This window comes from Vicugna pacos, chromosome 7, assembly GCF_048564905.1.
Source record: "Vicugna pacos chromosome 7, VicPac4, whole genome shotgun sequence".
Classification (NCBI taxonomy): domain Eukaryota; kingdom Metazoa; phylum Chordata; class Mammalia; order Artiodactyla; family Camelidae; genus Vicugna; species Vicugna pacos.
The window spans coordinates 13,938,159-13,957,652 of NC_132993.1; the positions used below are offsets into that span (position 1 = coordinate 13,938,159).

General features: G+C 36.6%; 1 protein-coding gene across 1 annotated transcript in view; it reads right to left on the reverse strand.

Moving 5' to 3' along the window:
* The window catches only part of AKR1D1 (aldo-keto reductase family 1 member D1), a 36,736-nt gene extending 25,652 nt beyond the window's left edge, over positions 1-11,084 (reverse strand). Inside the window, exon 1 of the mRNA XM_006210016.4 lies at positions 10,894-11,084. Within this exon, the coding sequence (XP_006210078.1) occupies positions 10,894-10,986 (93 nt within the window). The 5' untranslated portion in view covers positions 10,987-11,084. The remainder of the gene's footprint in view (positions 1-10,893) is intronic.
* Positions 11,085-19,494: the final 8,410 nt, after the last annotated feature.

The window sequence follows — 19,494 nt, forward strand, 5'->3', positions numbered from 1 at the left end:
AAAAAAATCAAAAAATGGGCAGAAGACCTAAACAGACATTTCTCCAAAGAAGACAGACAGATGGCCAACAGGCAAATGAAAAGATGCTCAATATCACTAATTATTAGAGAAATGCAAATCAAAACTACAATGAAGTATCACCTCATACCAGTCAGAATGGCCATCATTAAAAACTCTACAAATAATAAATACTGGAGAGGGCCTGGAGAAAAGGAAACCCACCTACACTGTTGGTGGGAATGTAAATTGGTGTAGCCACTATGGAAAATAGTACGGAGGTTCTTCAAAAAGCTAAAAATAGAGTTACCCTGTGATCCATCAAACCCACTCCTGGGCATATATCCAAAGAAAACTCTAATTCAAATGCACCCCAATGTTCATAGCAGCACTATTTACAATATCTGAGACATAGAAACAACATAAATGTCCATCGACAGATGACTGGATAAAGAAAAAAACAAACACACACACACACACACACACACACACACACACACTGGAATATTACTCAGCCATATAAAAGATTGAAATAATGTCATGTACACCACAGATGGATGAACCTAAAGATTATCATATTAAGTCAAGTAAGTCAGACAGAGAAAGACAAATATCATATGACATCACTTATATGTGGAATCTGAAAAAAAAATGATACAAATTTTATTTATGAACCAAAAACAGATCCATGACATAGAAAACAATCAATGGTTACCAAAGGAGAAAGGGCAGGGGAAGGATAAATTAAGAGTTTGGGATTAACAGATAAACATTACTATATATAAAGTAAACAATGAAAAGTAATATACATATGTATATGTATGACTGAAACATTATGCTGTACACCTGAAATTGACACAACATAGTAAACTGACTATACTTCAATTTTAAAAAGGTTAAAATAAAATAGATAAACAACAAGGACCTACTGTATAGTACAGGGAACTATATTCAATTTCTTGTAATAACATGTAATGGAAAAGAATCTAAAAATATATATATATGTGTGTGTGTGTGTGTGTATCTGAATCACTTTGCTGTATACCTGAAACAATCATGGTAAATCAACTATACTTCAAAAAAGAAAAAAGATAAAGAAAAAGAATTGTAACTTTATCAATTTTACCAGTGACAAGAGATTTCATGGTAGCCTTGTTATAGGAGGGCACAAGTTCCTTGAAGATGGCTCGATTATAAATCAAAGGTTTGGGTAAGCAAACTTAGATATATCCACGGAATGGAATAACACTCAGTGATAAAAAAAAGATACATACAGAAACATGGATGAATATCAAAATAGTTATACAAGAAGCCAGACCAAAAAAGAATAAATACTTAAAGAATCTATTTGTGTGAAATGCTAGAAAATGAAAACTAATGTATAGTAACAGAAACAGATCAGTGATTGCCTCGGGTAGGGGTAGAGAATGCAGGCATGAGAGACAGGGAGGGATTACAAGGGAGTACAAAGAAATTTCTGTGGTGATGGATAGATTCACCATCTTGATTATGGTGATGGCTTCACAAGTGTATACTTGTCAAATTCATAAAATTCATAAAATTGTATACTTAAATATGTGCAATTTCTTGTATGTCAATTGTATCTCAGTAAAGCTGAGCAGGAAAAAGATTGCCAGGAGCATGTTACATTTTTCAAAATAAATTTTTTTAATCAGATTTTGCAGCCAAAGCTTTGTTCATTTCATTAACCTACATGAAGCATAAGAATGAGAATATCCTGACCCCAAACATCAACAGACCCAAAACACCAGATTTCTTATACTTGAGGTATAAGTTTTCCAGTTTTCAAACTGCACATAAATTATTGTTCTTTAGTTATGATGACACTTAAATGTACAAGAGTGTTCCTCATTTTAGTTACATTTTTTCCTTAATGAGAAATGGAAGAATTGATGGAGATTTTTATCAGGATAACTAGTCTCATCATATAAAATCACAAATCATCTTTTAGGTTGTATATTGGGGAGAGGTTTGATTCTATTTGTAGATTTTTATGGACTTCATATTCAGATGATGATCATTCCCATCTCGTTCACAAATGTTGAAAATTACTTGTGCTTGCTTCTATATTTTGTGTTCTAACCAAATGCTTGACAAAATCATGTCAGGTATCTATTGATTTGTTGTAGAATGAACGAGACAAGAAACCTCTTGTATTTCTAGTGAACTTTATAGTCCTGGGCTGGAAATAGAGTGTTGGGAGCATAAGCTGTATTGTATACCCCTATTTCAGTTCAAATCTTATCTACTGAGTAGATAAGAGGATATGAAAAATGAACCGAATGGCTATACAGATGGTATTAGAAAATAGGATTCATAGTCACAAATGTGAAAAAGTTGGGAAAGGGAGACACACTTTCCAGGAATGTCAGAAATACCTCTTTGGTTACTTAACATGATCAATAAGGCTTGAACAGAAACTGAGGCAAAACCCCCTAAATTGTAAAATGAGATGTTATGGATGACAAGTGTGACAACAAAAGCACAGTGGAAAGAGAAGGGTTGGGGAAATTTACAGGGGACTCACAGACATAGGAAACAAACATGGTTACTGGGGGAAGTAGGGGAAGAGGGTGGGAAGGGATAAATTGGGAGTTCGAGATTTGCAGATACTAACTACTATACATAAAATAGATAAACAACAAGTTTATACTGTATGTCACAGGGAACTATATTCAATATCTTGTAGTCAACTATAATGAAAAAGAATATGAAAAGGAACATATGTATGTATATGTATGACTGAAACTATGAGTTACACCAGAAATTGATACATTATAAACTGATTATACTTCGGTGTAAAAACTGAAAAAAAATTAAAAAGCAACAAAAGAATAAAAAAAAGAAATTTACAAAGGAAAAATTAAAATACTGTTTTCTTTCTCTAGTGTATACATAGCACTAATGAAAAGAATAAAGCTCAATATGAGATAGTAAATATACCTCAGAAATATCACTGAGATTTTGTGGACTGGAACTGATAATTTAAGTACAGAGCTAAAATAAATTTGGCCAGGTGGATATAGCTCAGTGATAATGCACATTTAGTATGCACAAGGTCCTAGGTTCAATCCCTAGTACCTCCATTTTTAAAAAACCAAACAAAAAAAATACCCCAATAAATAAATTTAATACAAGGGGAAGAGCCCCAGAAAAAACAGCCCCAGACTGTATTTTCCAAAGTTAACTCAAGAAAAAAAGCATAGGGGAGAGAGCATTTAGGATAAAGAAAGGAAAAAAGACAAAGGCTAAGGCAGAAAAAAGTTGGTATTGACTGTTAGCCTGAGTAATATATGGATGACGCTTTATTTAATAAAGATTATGATAATAAAGTTAAGTAGTGAAAGTCTTCAGTTATTCAGTTATTATTAAAGAGCTTTTTCTTTAAAAAAGCTAGTATACTCTTTACTTGCTAAAAATATTCTCTTAGATGGCCGAATCAGCAATGAGGTGAATTACTATTTTGGACTTAATTCTAATCAATATAGAGGAACTATTTGGAAATGTGGACATGAGAAAAATAGTTCTTTGTACACTTTAAATGTAGCAAAAGCAAATTCTATATAAATTCTGACAGATTCACTGGGAAATTCCATTTTAGGAAAAGATCAGAAAGATCAAATAGAATACTATGTTTGGAGACTCAAATAAGTGATATGATAGGAGAATCTAAAATGCAAACAATTTGACTTCATAATTAAGAACAATCTCAGTAAAATAATTATGTTTCCTGAACTGGGCAACGGCACCTTTTCTCCACTTAAGAGATGGAGGAGTCCTATGAAAATGAGGGGCCATCCTCCAGGATGCAGCATACACCCTAGGTCAACAACCATTACATGGTGTTGTATACCAATAAGTAGAACATATGAATCTGAAAACCCACTAGGCTTAGCATCATTCCCATTGACCCAATTTGAACATGTGTGCTTCCCATCCCTGAATTTTAGGCTCTGTGATCTAAAGGTCCTAGTTCCCAGGGGGAAACTAGGCTCCTTATTTCCAGAGTTCAGCATTCAAGGAGTTTTATAATCGGAGGTGGCAGGGCTCCTCCAGAGTTACACAATAGGACAGGGAAGGAAATATTTGGCACCTAGGCCATCTAATGATATACCCCTTTCCAATTTTGATAGTTAATGGACAGTGAACTGAGTAAATGAACTGAAAAGGGTAAGTTGACCAGGGACTCACACAACTCTGAGATGAAGATTTAGGACATAATATTATGTAAGCCACTCAGACCAGCAGAGATACTGGCTAAGGGTGTGGGAAATCTAGGATGGGTAGTCTCAGAGGGAGACGATATGTGTAAGTTGCAACTTGAAGACAGCTTTAGTGGCAGAAGCTTGTACTCATTCTGCTGAGCTACCTCTAAAATTTTTTCCAGGAAAGAGACCAAACAGAATTCTCGAAGAGCTTTTCCCAGGGGCAAGCTTAGCACACAAAGCCAATAGATCCAGTTGGCACCAGGGGTAGACTGTAGTGAATGTCATGGTGTATCCCACAGCAGAGAAGCACTCATTTCCTCAACTGTCAGGAGTGCTGGCTGCTGATTACTCACATCCATTCCCTCTATGGATGATACAAGGGTGTAAGAGCCTGGTCCCTTAACACAGGAACTAACATAGTGTTGTAGGTCAATGACACAAAAACGAACAAACTCATAGAAAAAGAAGCAAGATTTGTGGCTACTAGAGGCAAGGGTGGTGAGGGGAGGGGGACTTAGATGAAGGTAGTCAAAAGGTACAAAATTTCAGTTATAAGAAAGTAAGTATTAGGGATGTAAAGTACAACATGATGAAGGTAATTAGCACTGCTGTACATTATAAATGAATGTTGTTAAGAGAGTAAATCCTAAGTGTTTTCATCACAAGAAAAAAATTTTTTCTATATCTTTTATATTGCTTTTATATGAGATGATGGATGTTCACTAAACCTATTGTGGTAATCATTTCATGATGTAAGTCAAAACACTGTGTTGTACACCTTAAACTTACACAGTGCTATATGTCAATTGTACCTCAGTAAAACTGGGGAAAAACGTCCTTGAAATAGACTTTAAAAATTGAACTATATTGTTAGAAATGCATGTTCAAGTTGTGAAACCATTAGAAAAAAGCAAGAATATAATTGCTGTAAAAGTTAGAGACCAATTACTGCTGGAGGGAGGGAGGGTTTTGGACTACTAAGCGCACATGGTGGGCTTCTGGGGTTTGATACGTTCTAACTTTGGGTCTAGCTGGTCGTTACTCAGATTTCAGCTTTAATAAAAGTATTCATCCCTCTGTATACTTTTAAAATTTAAATATTTAAAAAAATAAGGAAGTAGATCAAAAATAAAAGATAAGTGACTAAAATAAATTCAAAACCTTAGATCCAAAGAACATAGTAACGTGGGCCTGAAACATTATTTTTTGGTCTTGGATCTACCATTTGTTCTCCTTTGTCTGGATCCAGTTGCTTGCTAAGCTTTGTAGAGTCTTCCCCAGTGATTTGTAGCCTTTAGCCAAGTTATTTCCTTTTAGGCTCCATCCAAATTATTTTCCTTGTAGCCACTAACCAGTTTCAAGTTCTTGTTATTTTTTGCCTGATTTATTACAGAAGTCTTCTCACTTGACCTCTATGTGTTCCATCTCTTTTCATTTTAATTCATTTTAACTTTGTCAGGTTACTGGTTTTAAAATATGAACCTATGTTTTTCTTTCTGGTATTTTTTTGTTACCACCTACCCCCACCACCAAACCATTTTGTGCAGCTTGATGTGCAGCATTCATTGCCTCTGGAGAGGAATGACATAGCAATAAGCAGAAGTCAGTTCTTGATATTTGATTTCTAAAAGCCAAGGTTTCCTTGACAAGAGTGTGAGTGTGAAGGGGTCACAGGTACTGCAAAGAACTCAGGAGATACTCTACTAAAAGTGAAAAACAAATATTAACTGAAATATTTTCTTTGTTCCTTGACCCTTAAAATATTTAGCCCATATAGCATTTTACAAAAATGTAAATGAATTGCCATTACTTAAAAATTATTAATTACTTCACAGTAGTCTCTGAAAAATGTGAGAAGATCAGCCACACTGGACTTCGGTTTACGTATGACAACTGGCTGTCATGATGAAACGGCTATCCTCATTTAGTACGGGGAGTGGAATTGCCAGTACTCTGCTTACTGTGTCTTCGATCGGCAATAGTCTCCTGAGTGTCAGTTCCATGTGTTTTCTTTTTGCTTGTAGCAAAGAAGAAAATAAAGCTTTTCTTGCTCTAATATGTACTATCAAAAGGGGAAAGCATAACAAAACTGACAACAAAACCAGGACCACTTATTTATGCTTTCTACCTAGTCCCTGGTCCCTTTAGGCAGATTGTGAGACCACCCTCAACCCTGACAAAGATTCTTTCAGTGACCAAATTCTAATCAGGCTCCTTTGAACTCTTTTCCAACACGGACTTTCATGCTCATTTCTGCTCTGTCCAAGCTTAGCAAGAATCCTGCTAAGTCAGTTTAACCACAACCTCTCACCCTCCACACCTGACCACTCTCGCTATCAAATCGGGTTTCTCATCGTCCATGGTGACCCAGGTGATGCCTAGTTGCCCAGCCCTGTCTTCAACAAGAATCCTGTTAAGTCGGTTTAGCCAGAATTACTTAGTAATTTTCTACCTACTGACTCAGACCCTGCTCCTTGGTTATGAATTCCCATTTGCCCATGTATTCAGAGTTGACACCAGTCTCTCTCCCCGACTGCAAAATTCCATCAGTGGTCCCTTATACCAATCACGGCAGTTTCCCCTTTGAATAAAGATTCCTTTATGATGTTTTAACGTGTCATTAAATAATTACTGTTCTTTAACATCCTGTCCTCAGATTAAAAGCAGATTGAAAAAAAATACTTGGTGTAAGAACAAGGCTTTGCCTTCTCCAGGTGAAGCAAGGTTCCCTGGTTAAAGAGGAGGGGGGGGGATTAAATGGGCATTGAGGAAAAACCAAGGAATATTTAAAAGATGGCACATGCCTGAGAAGGGGTCCAAAGCCTTGTGCCCCCGCCTCCTCCAGCTCAGGGACAGAATGAACTTGATGCTTCAGACTCCTCCTAGGTACTCACCAAGAGCCTGGACTTTACCTCTCCTTTGCCCCCATATGCAAAGCCTTTGGCTCACTCTTCAGAGTGTGAAAACTGCAGCTACAGAAATCTCAACCAGGGCCACCCAGGAGGGAATACTGGATCCATTACAACCCCAGTCTACCCTCCTAGGCCACTCCTTCCCCATAGCCTGAAGTTTCTGACCTACCCCATGACTGGATTTGTTCATTGTTACTTTCATCTTTGAACAAAAGTTCCCTCTCTTCAAGCACGTCAGCTTTTCTTTATATTTTAGTTACACATGTGTTTATTTTTTCTGCCTTCAGTCACTCCACTTACAGATTTTAAATCCCTTGTTTCTAGCCCATTGTTTCAATCTCTGTGTTAACCAGAAAAATGCCTCACATACGGTAGGCAAATAATGAATATATGAATTATTGCCCATTTTCCAAAATATTTACCTGGATTTGTGTCATCTGCACACCTGGTAACATTCTTGAGTTTTATTTGAAGTTTTTGATAAATATCAGTTATTAACTCATGGGCTGATATGCATAGAAAGTAAATTAATTTCTATCAAAGCAGAAACAAGGAACAAGGTTCAAAATTCTCACCTATTAGCTTTCTCAGATGTAGCTATAGGGTAGGGAGAGAGACAGGAAGAAGGCAAATCTGGTGGAAGGCTATCATAGACTATTTTCCCTGTAATGAAGACATTCTGGGAAGCTATCATAGGGAAATGTCACACATACTATTTGTACATTTTAGTTTTCGTTAGTGATAATCAAGTGAGGAAATACACAGAGAGCTTGGTGCTACTAAATGTTGGTTCCACCTTAAATTCCCTTGACTCCACAGGTATGAAGCACCTTTATAAGAAAATTGGGCATATTAAGAGAAAGAAACCCTTTGTAAGTTAGAAGAAGCTGGGCTGGTTAGCCTCACACAGCCCCACAATAATGTTCTTCCCAGCTGCTGTCCCACAGTTCCTATTGCTACGTGTTACAAAAGAGTCTAAACAGGGCAGAAGTCGGAGGGCAGGGTCAGGTTAGTCTCTCTTATCCTATTTTAGCCTTCCACCTCTGCTCCCACCCCACCTCCCTATGAAGACAAACCTTGATCTTCCCCGGCACCCTGTGCACTCTAACTTCTGTATCAAAATGGAACAGGATCCCAGGACAAATATGGACTGGCTTGATAATATACACAACACGCGAGGGAATTCCAGTTCACCAGTTACTCAGCCTGTTGTGCTAGCTCTTGAGGAATGAAAGGTTTTGAGAAGAATCTCAGGCACACCACGGAGAGAAGACCAAATTTTGGCATCAGGTTGCACTTCTAGGACCAAGATTTTGAAGTTAAATCTAATTTGGTACTTTAATTTCACCGTGACTGACTTGAGCACAGGTCCTCCCAGTGTCTGTCTCATCAGATGGTGAGAGAGTTGTCAACTGTGTGGCTTGGATCAGAAAGCACTGAGTGCTCCGAGGTACTCTACCCTCCCTGCTCTCCATCTCCCCCTCAACCCAGGTCTACCTTCCCTAAATCCTCCATGGTGGGTATTTTTCTTCACATTAGAGTCTGATTTGGGGAGACATACCATTAACTCCGTATTTCTGATCACAAATGTGGTTAGTGCATGCACAATCTTCATTTCTAACAGAATTCCTCTAACGTCACATTCTCTAATTGGTGTATGTCTTTTCTGAAGTGAGTTACAACTCTTTTCGGGAAATGACACAAGACTGCTTTTGAAAGTCTCCAACCTGTAGCATTTACTATTACTAGACACATAATAAGCACTTAATAATATTTATTGGTTCATGCAGCACTTTGAGCCCCACTGAGTTTCAGGAGAGAGAGAGATGCAAGTAAGGAACCATATAATTGACAGGGAGCCATTGAAAGAATTAATCGGAGGTGTGACATAATCAGATTCACACTCTAGATCTATCATTCTATCTGTCTGTCTGTCTATCTATCTATCCATCCATCCATCCATCCATCCTAGATACTTTCTGGATATATATTCCTAGATACTTTCATATATAGAAATACATATAGAAAGTTGTAGTCAGAAACATGCAGCTTCTTTGACATGGCACATATTTATATCAGGCAATATATTCAGAGGATAGGATCTTGGCCCAAACTACATTGGTTCAAATCCCAGCTCTCTTTCTTAGCATTATAAATTTGGGGCAGTTAATCTTTCCATGCCTCAGTTTTCTCATCTGTAAAATGGGGTAAAGTGATATCTCTTTCATAATGTTGTGAGGATTAACTTAGAAAATGCATGTACTATAAAGTACTTACAAAGAGTTCCTGGCATATGGTTAAGAAAATTTTAGCTATTATTATTGTATCCATTTACATCTCCATATCCTCTCATGCATATAGATATAGATATAGATACACACATATATACATACACATACATCTCCTTTCACAAACTCATTCACTCATTTGACAAGCATCAGCTGAACACCCATCACATACCAGACACTATACTGAGAATATAGAGCTGAATAAGACATGGTCTCTTTCCTAATGGATTTCACATCTTGTGGGTAAGATAGCAGAGAAACAATGGCTACAATATAGTGTGATAAATGCCACCATAGAATTGAGCACAAGGGGCTACAATAGAGTTGAACATGCAGGAGGGGCAAGTTGTGGTGGCTGGCAGATGAGTTTCTAGGGAGAGGTATCCTTGAGTTGTCTTGAAGGTTTAATAAAAATTAGCCAAGTGGACAAATCAGGAGAAAGGGTGTTCCAGGTAGAGGGCAGCACGTTCAAAGACACGGAGATGGGAGAGTTGTTCAAGGAACCCAGGTCGCTATGTTTTACACATAGAGATGGAGGCATGGTGGTAGATGCTGCTGGACCGACAAGTCTTGACTGAACCATTAAGGCCCAATGTGCAAGTAAGGAGTGTGGCCTCTACCCTATAACTGATAGGGAGCTACTGAAATAACTAAGCAGAGGTGTGACATAATCAGATTCATATTCTTATGCCTCTATGCTTCTCTTTCTGCCTAAAATTCCTGTCTCAGCTCTGTTTCTCTAACTAATTCAGACTCAGCTTTACACAGTTCATTTATACATGATCATTCAAATTTCAGTAGCATTTCTAGATACCACCATTTATTCTGGCAATCAGCATTAAATGTCGAATTGCAATGCAGAAAACAGAGAGATATTTTTATTACAAGTAGAATCTTTTCTGTGTTTTAATGGAAACACACTTCAGTCCTCCTGGTCAAGTTTATTCCCTTTCCTATGTTTTCAGATTCTCAGACAGCATTTACTCTTCACTGTTCTATGATTAGTTATTAAAGAATCTGTCTTCTGTATTCGATTTTTGATCCCTAGACAGTGGAGATACATTCTCTTCATATTTGAAGCTTCTATAGCCTAGTGCTTCATACATAGTAGGTTTTCACTAAATGTTTGTTAGACTGAACTAAAAAATCTCAAATATGAACTTAAAAAAATCACAAACCATAAACTCAGAAATTTCATGTGCATCAGTTCAATCTAATAATCAGCATTCAGCTGAATTTTAGAAAAGGAAGCAGAAAGGTCCCATTCTTTAAGCCAAGATACTTTAAGATAATTAACTGATCTAGTTTAAACTTTGAGTCAATACTCATTCAGCCAAATAGCAGTCCTTGCAAGCTGCATTCATTATTACAAAAAGTCAATCAATGAAATCCATTCAAAATGAATTACAGCTTATCCTTTAGGAAGGTGTTAATAAAAAAAAAAGAGGGAGAGAACGATCAGCTTACCAATTTAGGTTCCGAGTAGGTACCAAGTCCAATGATAGGAATGCTGTTTCCATCACTTAGAGGTATGCGATGATTTGCAGCACTGAGGTACATCTTAGAGAGTCTACGGTTTCAAAGTTCTAGAAATGATTCTGACCACCACAGAAAAGCCTTTTTGAAAAGTTGTCCTAATACATATTTAATCAAAGAAAGGAGGGCCAGAGGGAGGAGCAGAGGGAGGAGCAGTAGAGGGAAGTTTTTTTTTTTCTTTTCAGGTTGTTCTAGAAATCCTGACTGAGGTTGTCCTTTGAACTTATCAGAGGCATGAAAATAGTAACCCATTGAACTCTTATGCTTACTTCTCTGCAAAGAAATGATTTTTAGAAAATAAAAGGAAACAAATCTAGCTGGCTTCTATCAACTGGAATGCTTTTGTTGGCAAGTAACAGAACTATCTCAAATTCTCTTAAACAATAAAGGAAATTTATTGGTCTATATTCCTGAAAACTCCAACATTAGGGCTTGCTTCAGGTTAAGACTAGTTTCCTGGGTCTTCGCTAGAGATTCTGAGCTAGCAGGTATGGGAAGGAGTCTGGAATTATTATCACCTAGTTAAGTGGGAAACTGGACTAGAGGAAAAAATGCTATGGCCAGAAACAAGTTTCTCACTGTCCAGTTCATTTCTCTGCCTCCTTGCTCTCTCAGCAGACTCTCCTCTTATCACTGAAAGATGGTAACCAGTCCTTGGAGTGACATGGTTTCAGGTTCAAATCAAACAAAAAACGGGTTCTACTTCACAGCTCACACAGTAATCCAGATATAGCGTCTTTGGGGCCTTGACTGCCTTTTTCTGGTCCATGGATCCAACCACTAAGTCAATCACAGGAGTCAAAGGAAATAAAGGACTGATTGCTTTGAGATAATTGGAAGCCATTTCTAAATTTGGAGTTGGAGCTAATCCCACCTGGGAAGATTCTAGAGATTGTTAAGAAAAAGGAAAGAAGTAGCAGTTAGTGAAACAATTAGAACATATTTATCACTCTTCCTCCAAAGGATTGTGCTGTGTGAAAAATGAGTGTTCCAAACGTGGTGACCTTAAAGATAACTGTGTCCATGACAGTGAAAGGGACCTGAAGTTTGTCTCTAATTGACTTTTCTCCAGGATACTCATTCTTGCCTACATATATGTGATCAGACAGTGGACACAGTAATTATAACTAGGCAGGGTGGAATATGGGCAGTAGTGGACTTCAACATCAGTTGTAAATCAGTACAACATTTATTGTGTACCTTTGTGTGCCGAGATGTTGGCTGTATATGTTTATTTTTCTTATTATTGACTATTTTGGTACTTAGCACTATGAATTTTAGCATACATACAGATTTGTCACAATTGGGATACTGAAAAACTATATAACCCAAAGAATTCCTTCATGGTATCTCTTAATAATCATACCCTCCCCTACCACCAACCCCTAAAAATCACTGTCTTCCACTGCTATAGTTTTATATCTTGAGAATATCATATGAATTGAATTATACAGTATGTGATCTTTTGAGACTGGCTTCTCTCACTCAGCATAATGCCTTTGAAATTCATCCAGGCTGTTGCCTGTATCAAAAGCTTATTCATCTTTATCGCTGAGTAGTAATATGTATATATATGTATATGTACATTATATATATATATATATATACATACACACACACATATATACAGGTTGTTTCTCTCTTTGAAGGACATTTGTTTGTTTTCTGTTTTTGATGACTGTAAATAGAGCTCTGTAAATATCTGTGTACAGGTTTTTGTAAGAACATTAGTTTTTATTTCTCTTGGCTAAATACCCAGGAGTGAGATTGCTGGGTCATGTGGTGTGTTTAATTTTGGTAGGAAGCTACCAAACTGCTTTTCAGAACGATCATATCATTTTGATTCCTATTAGCAATGCATGCAAATTGCTATTGTTCTGCATCTTTGACAGCACTTGGTATTGTCAGTATTTTTTTAATTTTAGTCATTCTGATAGGTTTGTCATACATTGTTAATTTTAATTTGCATTGTGGCTAATGACTTTCAACATTTTTCATGCCTCATTTGCTATCTCTGTCTCTTCCTGGTAAAGTGCCTGTTCAAGCCTTTGCCCATTTTTTAATGGACTTGTTTGTCTTCTTAGTGTTGACTTTTGAGATTTCTTGGTAAATTCTTGATACATGTTCTTTACTGAATATATAGCTTGAAAATTTTTTTCTCCATTATGTAGCTTGTCTTTTCATTCTCTCAACTGTCTTCCATGCAGCAAAAGATTTTAATTTTGATTAAGATTCAAATTTTGTTTGTCCTGTATTTTGAGTTTTATGTCAAAGAACTTTTTGTCTAACCCTAGGTCACAGAAGTTTCACTCTATTTTTTCCTATAAGTTTCATATAGTTTCATGTTTTCCATTTAAACCAATAATCTATTTTGAGTAAATTTTTATATAATCTAGCATATTTAGGTAAAGGTGCTTTGTTTTGTTTTACCTAAGTGTATCCTATTATTCCAGTTCCATTAGCTGAAAAAATTTTGCTTTCTTCACTGAATATCTTTTGCACCACTGTTAAAAGTCAAAGGTCGGGGGGAAGGTATAGCTCAGTGATAGAGTACATGCTTAGCATGCGCGAGGTCCTAGGTTCAATCCCCAATACCCCCATTAAAAAATAAATAAATAAATAAATAAATTTAATTACCTATCCCCATCAAGAAAAAAAAGTCAAAGGTCATATTTGGGTAAATCTGCTTTTGGACTTTCTACTTTGTTTCATTGATTTATGTGTCTCTTCCTTCACTGATATCACATTGTCTTAACCATTCTAACTTTATAAAAGGCTTTAAAATCGTATAGTGTAATTTCTCCAACTTAATTTTTTTCCAGAAGTGTTTCAGCTATTCTTATTTGTTTACTTTTTGTATAAATGTTAGAATCAGCTTTTGTATCTACGAAAGTTCTGCTAGAAGCTTTTTTTTCTTTTAATTGAGTTAAATCTTGGGGGTGGGGGTACAGCTCAAGTGGTAGAGCACATGATTAGCATGCATGAGGTCCTAGGTTCAATCCCCAGTACCTCCATTTAAAAAAATAATTAAATAAAAAATTTTTTTAATTGACTTAAATCTATAGATCAATTTCTTATCTTTACTACACTGAGTCTTTGAATCCATGAACACAGTATTTCTTTCCATTTATTTAGGTCTTTAGCATTTTAAAGTTTTCAAAATATACATCCTATATTTGTTTTGTTAGATTTATACCCAAGTACATGTATAAATAATTTATTTTTTAAAGCTATTGTAAATGGCATTTTAAAAATCCTGTTTCCAACTATACATTGCTAATACATAGAAATAGGATTGATTTTTTATGACTTCAATCATTTTGAATTTATTGAGACTTGATTTGTTTTTGTTGTCTGACATACTGTCTATTGTGGAGGATATTCCATGTGCACTTGAGAAAAATATGTAATCTGCTATTTTGAGTAGGATGTTCTCTAGGTGTGTTTTAGATCTAGTTGGTTCATTATTCAAGTCCTCTGTTTTTAAACTGATCTTCTGTCTAGTTGTTTTATCTATTCCTGAGAGTGGAATACTGAAGTTTCCAACTGCTACTATAAAACTATCTATTTCTCCTTTTAATTTTGTCAGTTTTTGCTTCAAATACTTTGTGGACATTTTGTTAGAGGCATATATGTTCATAACTGGTATCTTGATATATTGACCTTTTTGTCAACACATAATGTCTTTGTTTCTTTTAACAATTACTGCCTTCCAAGTCCATGTTGCCTGATATTGGTATAGCCATTCAAGGTCTCTTTTGGCATTTTTTTGTTTTTTGTTTTTTGTTTTTTGTTGCATGGAATTTCTTTTCACCCTTTTTTTTTCAAATTACTTGTGTCCTTGGATCTAAAGTGAGTCTCTTTTAGACAACATGTATTTGTATCATTTTAAACATCTATTCTTCCAATCTTTTCTTTTCAATTGGAGAGTTTAATCCATTTACAATTCAAGTAATTATTGATAAGAAAGGATTTACTTCTGCAATTTTGCTATTTGTTTTCTGTATATCTTATTCTATTTTTATTTCTCAATCCCTCCACAACTGCCTTGTTCTGTGATTTTTTTTTTCTAGTTTACTGTTCTGATTCCTATCTTGTTTCTTTTTCTGTTTACTTTAAAAAGTTTTTTCCTGGATGTTTTAGTCAGCTTGAGTTCCTATACCAAAATACCATAGACTGTGTGGCTTAAACAACAGCCATTTATTGCTCACAGTTCTGGAGACTGAGTAATCCACAATCAAGGTATTAGGTAGTTAGGTAAGTGGGGACACTGGGCAGATAGGTAGAGGAGAGGGCGAGGGCCTGGAAGATGGTGTTATGCCCACCTCCAGCATGAAGGGACTTTACTTCCGACAGCCACGAATGCCCGGTAGCAGAAAGGACTTAACAGGACACAACCCAATGCTCATTGTATTATAATTAACATTGTGCTTTAGGACCCCACCCCACCACCAACCATGGGTTTTTCTGTATACACTGTAGGTAAGGACATGTGCAAAGGGCCCAAACATGACTAAGCATTCCAGGGATAAGCGCCATCAATCAATCAAAAGACCACCTCTAAGTGAGGGTGTAAGAGAAAGGGGAGACAAAATCCATCATTTTCTCCTCCCTTGGATCAGCCCACTTCCCATACTTGGGGGTGTACTTTTCCTTTCCTTTAATTAAATCTTTTTAAAATCTTTCGCTATACAACGCACCATCTCCTGACTGCAAACTTGTCTTTCAGGTATGACAAGAACTAAGGTCTTTATCTTTTAGGATAACAGAGGTACTTACTGACAATTGAGTTCCTGATGAGAGCTCTCATCCTGGCTTGCAGGTAACCATTTTCTTGCTGTATCTTCACATGGTGGGGAAAAGAAAGGGAGGGAGGGAAGGAGGGATAGAGGAAGGTAGAGAGACCACAAGGTTTTCCTGGTTTCTGTGCACTGTGGTTCCACTACTGTTCTGTTCTCAGATTTTGCAGTGATCTTTGGATTTATCTTGCATATACACTACCTGATGGTAAATCTGAGACCTAGGCAGTGGTCTACCTGGTAGTTCATTTCCCAAAGTGTATGGTAAACTGAATAGTATTAGATCCAAGCATACACAGTTCATGGGTGAGCCCAGAGTAGTTCATAAACAACTTTATGGGGTCGCTTCCCCAAATCCCTCTCTCACTGCAATTTCTTTGTTACCTTCTAGTTCCTTAATGCTCTCTTTTTGGTCCTCCATCTAGAAAGCTTTGATTACCCTGCTACTCTGTTGTGTGCTTCCACAGCAGCACCTGAATCTAGGGCCATGTGACAAGAGAATATAGAGACAGTATAAAAGCAACAGAGGTTGGATCCATTCTTGCGGACCTGCAATTCCACTGAAAAGAGAGGAAGGTTTCCTTTCTGCACAGTTTTGGCTCCTGCTGGCCTGTATTCCTACCATGGAATTTCACAGAAACTAGGATAGGATAATAGAGGGGGAAAAAAAGAGGCCAAAAACTGGGGAATTTTCAGATTTCCTAAGTATTATGAGTTTCCCTCTCAAGCCAGAACTAGAAGCCTTCTCCTGAGGTTCTCTTTGTCTGTACCCTGGTTGGCAGGGGATACTGAGAGGACCCAGTGGCACCTGATTTCTAGTCTTCTTTTCCAATCCACCTGCTGCTATTTACTTTTCAGAGTCCTGAAATAACTTCCCCATATACTAGTTCATGTTTTATAGCTGTATTCAGTGGGAGGTCAGGGTAGAATATGCTTACTCCATCTTACCTGGAGCTAAAACTGTCACCTATTTCTAAATTTAATTTTAAATTTATTATACATGTTGACTAAATTGATCTGAATTTACATTTGGATTGTTTTCTTGTGAGAAATGGCTGAAGTTACTCTTTATATATTGATACTTTCAAAATAAATTGACTTAACTTAAAATAACTCATTTTCATTCAGTAAATTGCTTTGCTGATATAAATTCAGAAATAATTTTAATGGTCACAATAATATGATTATTTTAGAGTATTTACTATGTCCTTTACATGAATTATCTCATTTAATTTTCATAATTTTATGTGGTGGGTGTACTGAGTTGTACAGAATCTCCCCAAAGCTCATGTTCACCCAAAAGCTCATGACACCTAGGAAAGAATGTCATGTGATAATAGAGGCAAAGATTGGAATATACACCCACAAGTCAAAGAATACCAAAGATTTCTGGCAAAAAACAGAAGCTAGGAAGAGGAAAAAGTGGATTTTTTACCTAGAGCCTTCAGGGGAGTACAGCCCTGCTGATACCTTAACTTTGGATTTTTAAACTCCATAACTGTGAAAGAATATATTTCTTTTGTTTTAAGCCACTCATTTTGTGGTAATCTGTTATGGCAGTCCACGGAAACTAATGCAGTTCATAATATTATTATAGAAAGAGTCTTGAGGTCAAGAGAAGTTACTTGTCAAAACTGCTCAAGAATTGGCAGAACTGTCAGTCTAACTCCGGAGTCCATGCTCTTATCTAATGCCCTTTAGTCATCCTAATGGAACTGTATTAGAGTTGACAAATCAATCAGCCACAAAAAGTATTTTAAAGAGATTGTGCAAATGACTAACTCAAACAAATCATAATTAAGTGAAAATAAGTTGAGACCTCCACATATATAATGTACTTATAATGCCAACTAGATACTATTATCTCTATAGTCTGTTAATAGAAAAATCCTTACTTTTGATCATATTAGAGGTAAAAGTTGATTTGATCTGTTTGCTGGCTAGCTAATATCTTTAATAATTATAATGGGCAAAAGACCTGAACAAGCAATTCTCCAAGGAAGACATACAAATGATCAATAAGCACATGAAAAAATGCTCAGTATCACTAATTATCAGAGAAATGCAAATCCAAACTACAATGAGGTATCACCTCACACCAGTCAGAATGGCCATCATTCAAAAATCCACAAATGACAAATGCTGGAGAGGCTGTGGAGAAAGGAGAACCCTCCTACACTGCTGGTGGGAATGCAGTTTGGTGCAGCCACTATGGAAAACAATATGGAGATTCCTCAAAAGACTAGGAATAGACTTACCATATGACCCAGGAGTCCCGCTCCTGGGCTTATATCCAGAAGGAACCCTACTTCAGGATGACACCTGCACCCCAATGTTCATAGCAGCACTATTTACAATAGCCAAGACATGGAAACAGCCTAAATGTCCATCAACAGATGACTGGATAAAGAAGATGTGGTATATTTATACAATGGAATACTATTCAGCCATAAAAACCGACAACATAATGCCATTTGCAGCAACATGATGCTCCTAGAGAATGTCATTCTAAGTGAAGTAAACCAGAAGGAGAAAGAAAAATACCATATGAGATCACTCATGTGTGGAATCTAAAAAACAAAAACAAAAAAACAAAGCATAAATACAAAACAGAAATAGACTCATAGACATAGAATACAAACTTGTGGTTGCCGAGGGAGGGTGGGAAGGGATAGACGGGATTTTAAAATTGCAGAATAGATAAACAAGATTATACTGTAAAGCACAGGGAAATATACACAAGATCTTATGGTAGCTCACAGAGAAAAAAATGTGACAATGAATATATATATGTTCAGGTATAACTGAAAAATTGTGCTGAACACTGGAATTTGACACAACATTGTAAAATGATTATAAATAAATAAAAAATGTTAAAAAAAGAAAGTAAAATTTGAGGAGAGCTGGAAAAAAAATAATAATTATAACAACAAAAATAAATTTCTTGAGTATATCCTATGACAGGTGCTTTACATGGTCCCATTTGGTTAATCATTACTAGTAACATCCCTGTAAACAAATAAAGTTAGTTTTATAAGCTTCCTGCAGCAAGAATACTTGAAGTCTGTGGGGAAGCATGGGATGCCTTAGGAAGAAAAGGCTCATTGTAGAAATTGGGCATATATTAGGGTATATTTGAGGGTAAGGCTTGAGGATGCTGGTGTGTGTGTGTGTGTGTGTGTGAGCGCGCACCTTCATAAAGCAAGGACAATATAGTGATTAAGTACTTTAACAACTTTTATCTAGGAGGCAGAAGGAACAGAACATGGCCAGAGTTGCCAAAAGAGGAAAAGTAGCAGCCACTCATTAGCCAGAGATGAGATATTTGGTAATTTTTGTGGTTGCCTAGTGTCTTCACTGCATAATAATGGAGTGGACTTAGTTTTTTCTTATTTCATTATGGTCATGAAGAGTCCTCATTTGATGCTGATAATCTGTGAAATTATTATGTTTATTATGTAGAAGAAAGTATTGCCTAGTGGTAGAAACTAGACCAGCTGCCAGCTGATAGGTATAATAGGGCTACTTTTTTTTTCTTTTTCAGTCCCCACTTTTGGCCAAGGACAGACAGTCAGGCTATGCGATACTAATCTTTGATGTTCATGTCTTTCCCATTGTCAGTATTCTTCTGATTAGATTATCTAGGGAATGTTACCTCTAAGCTGGACAAGAGTTGGTCTCTCCATTGCAGAATGAATTGTTGAATCATGCGATGTGAAAGTGGCTACACAGC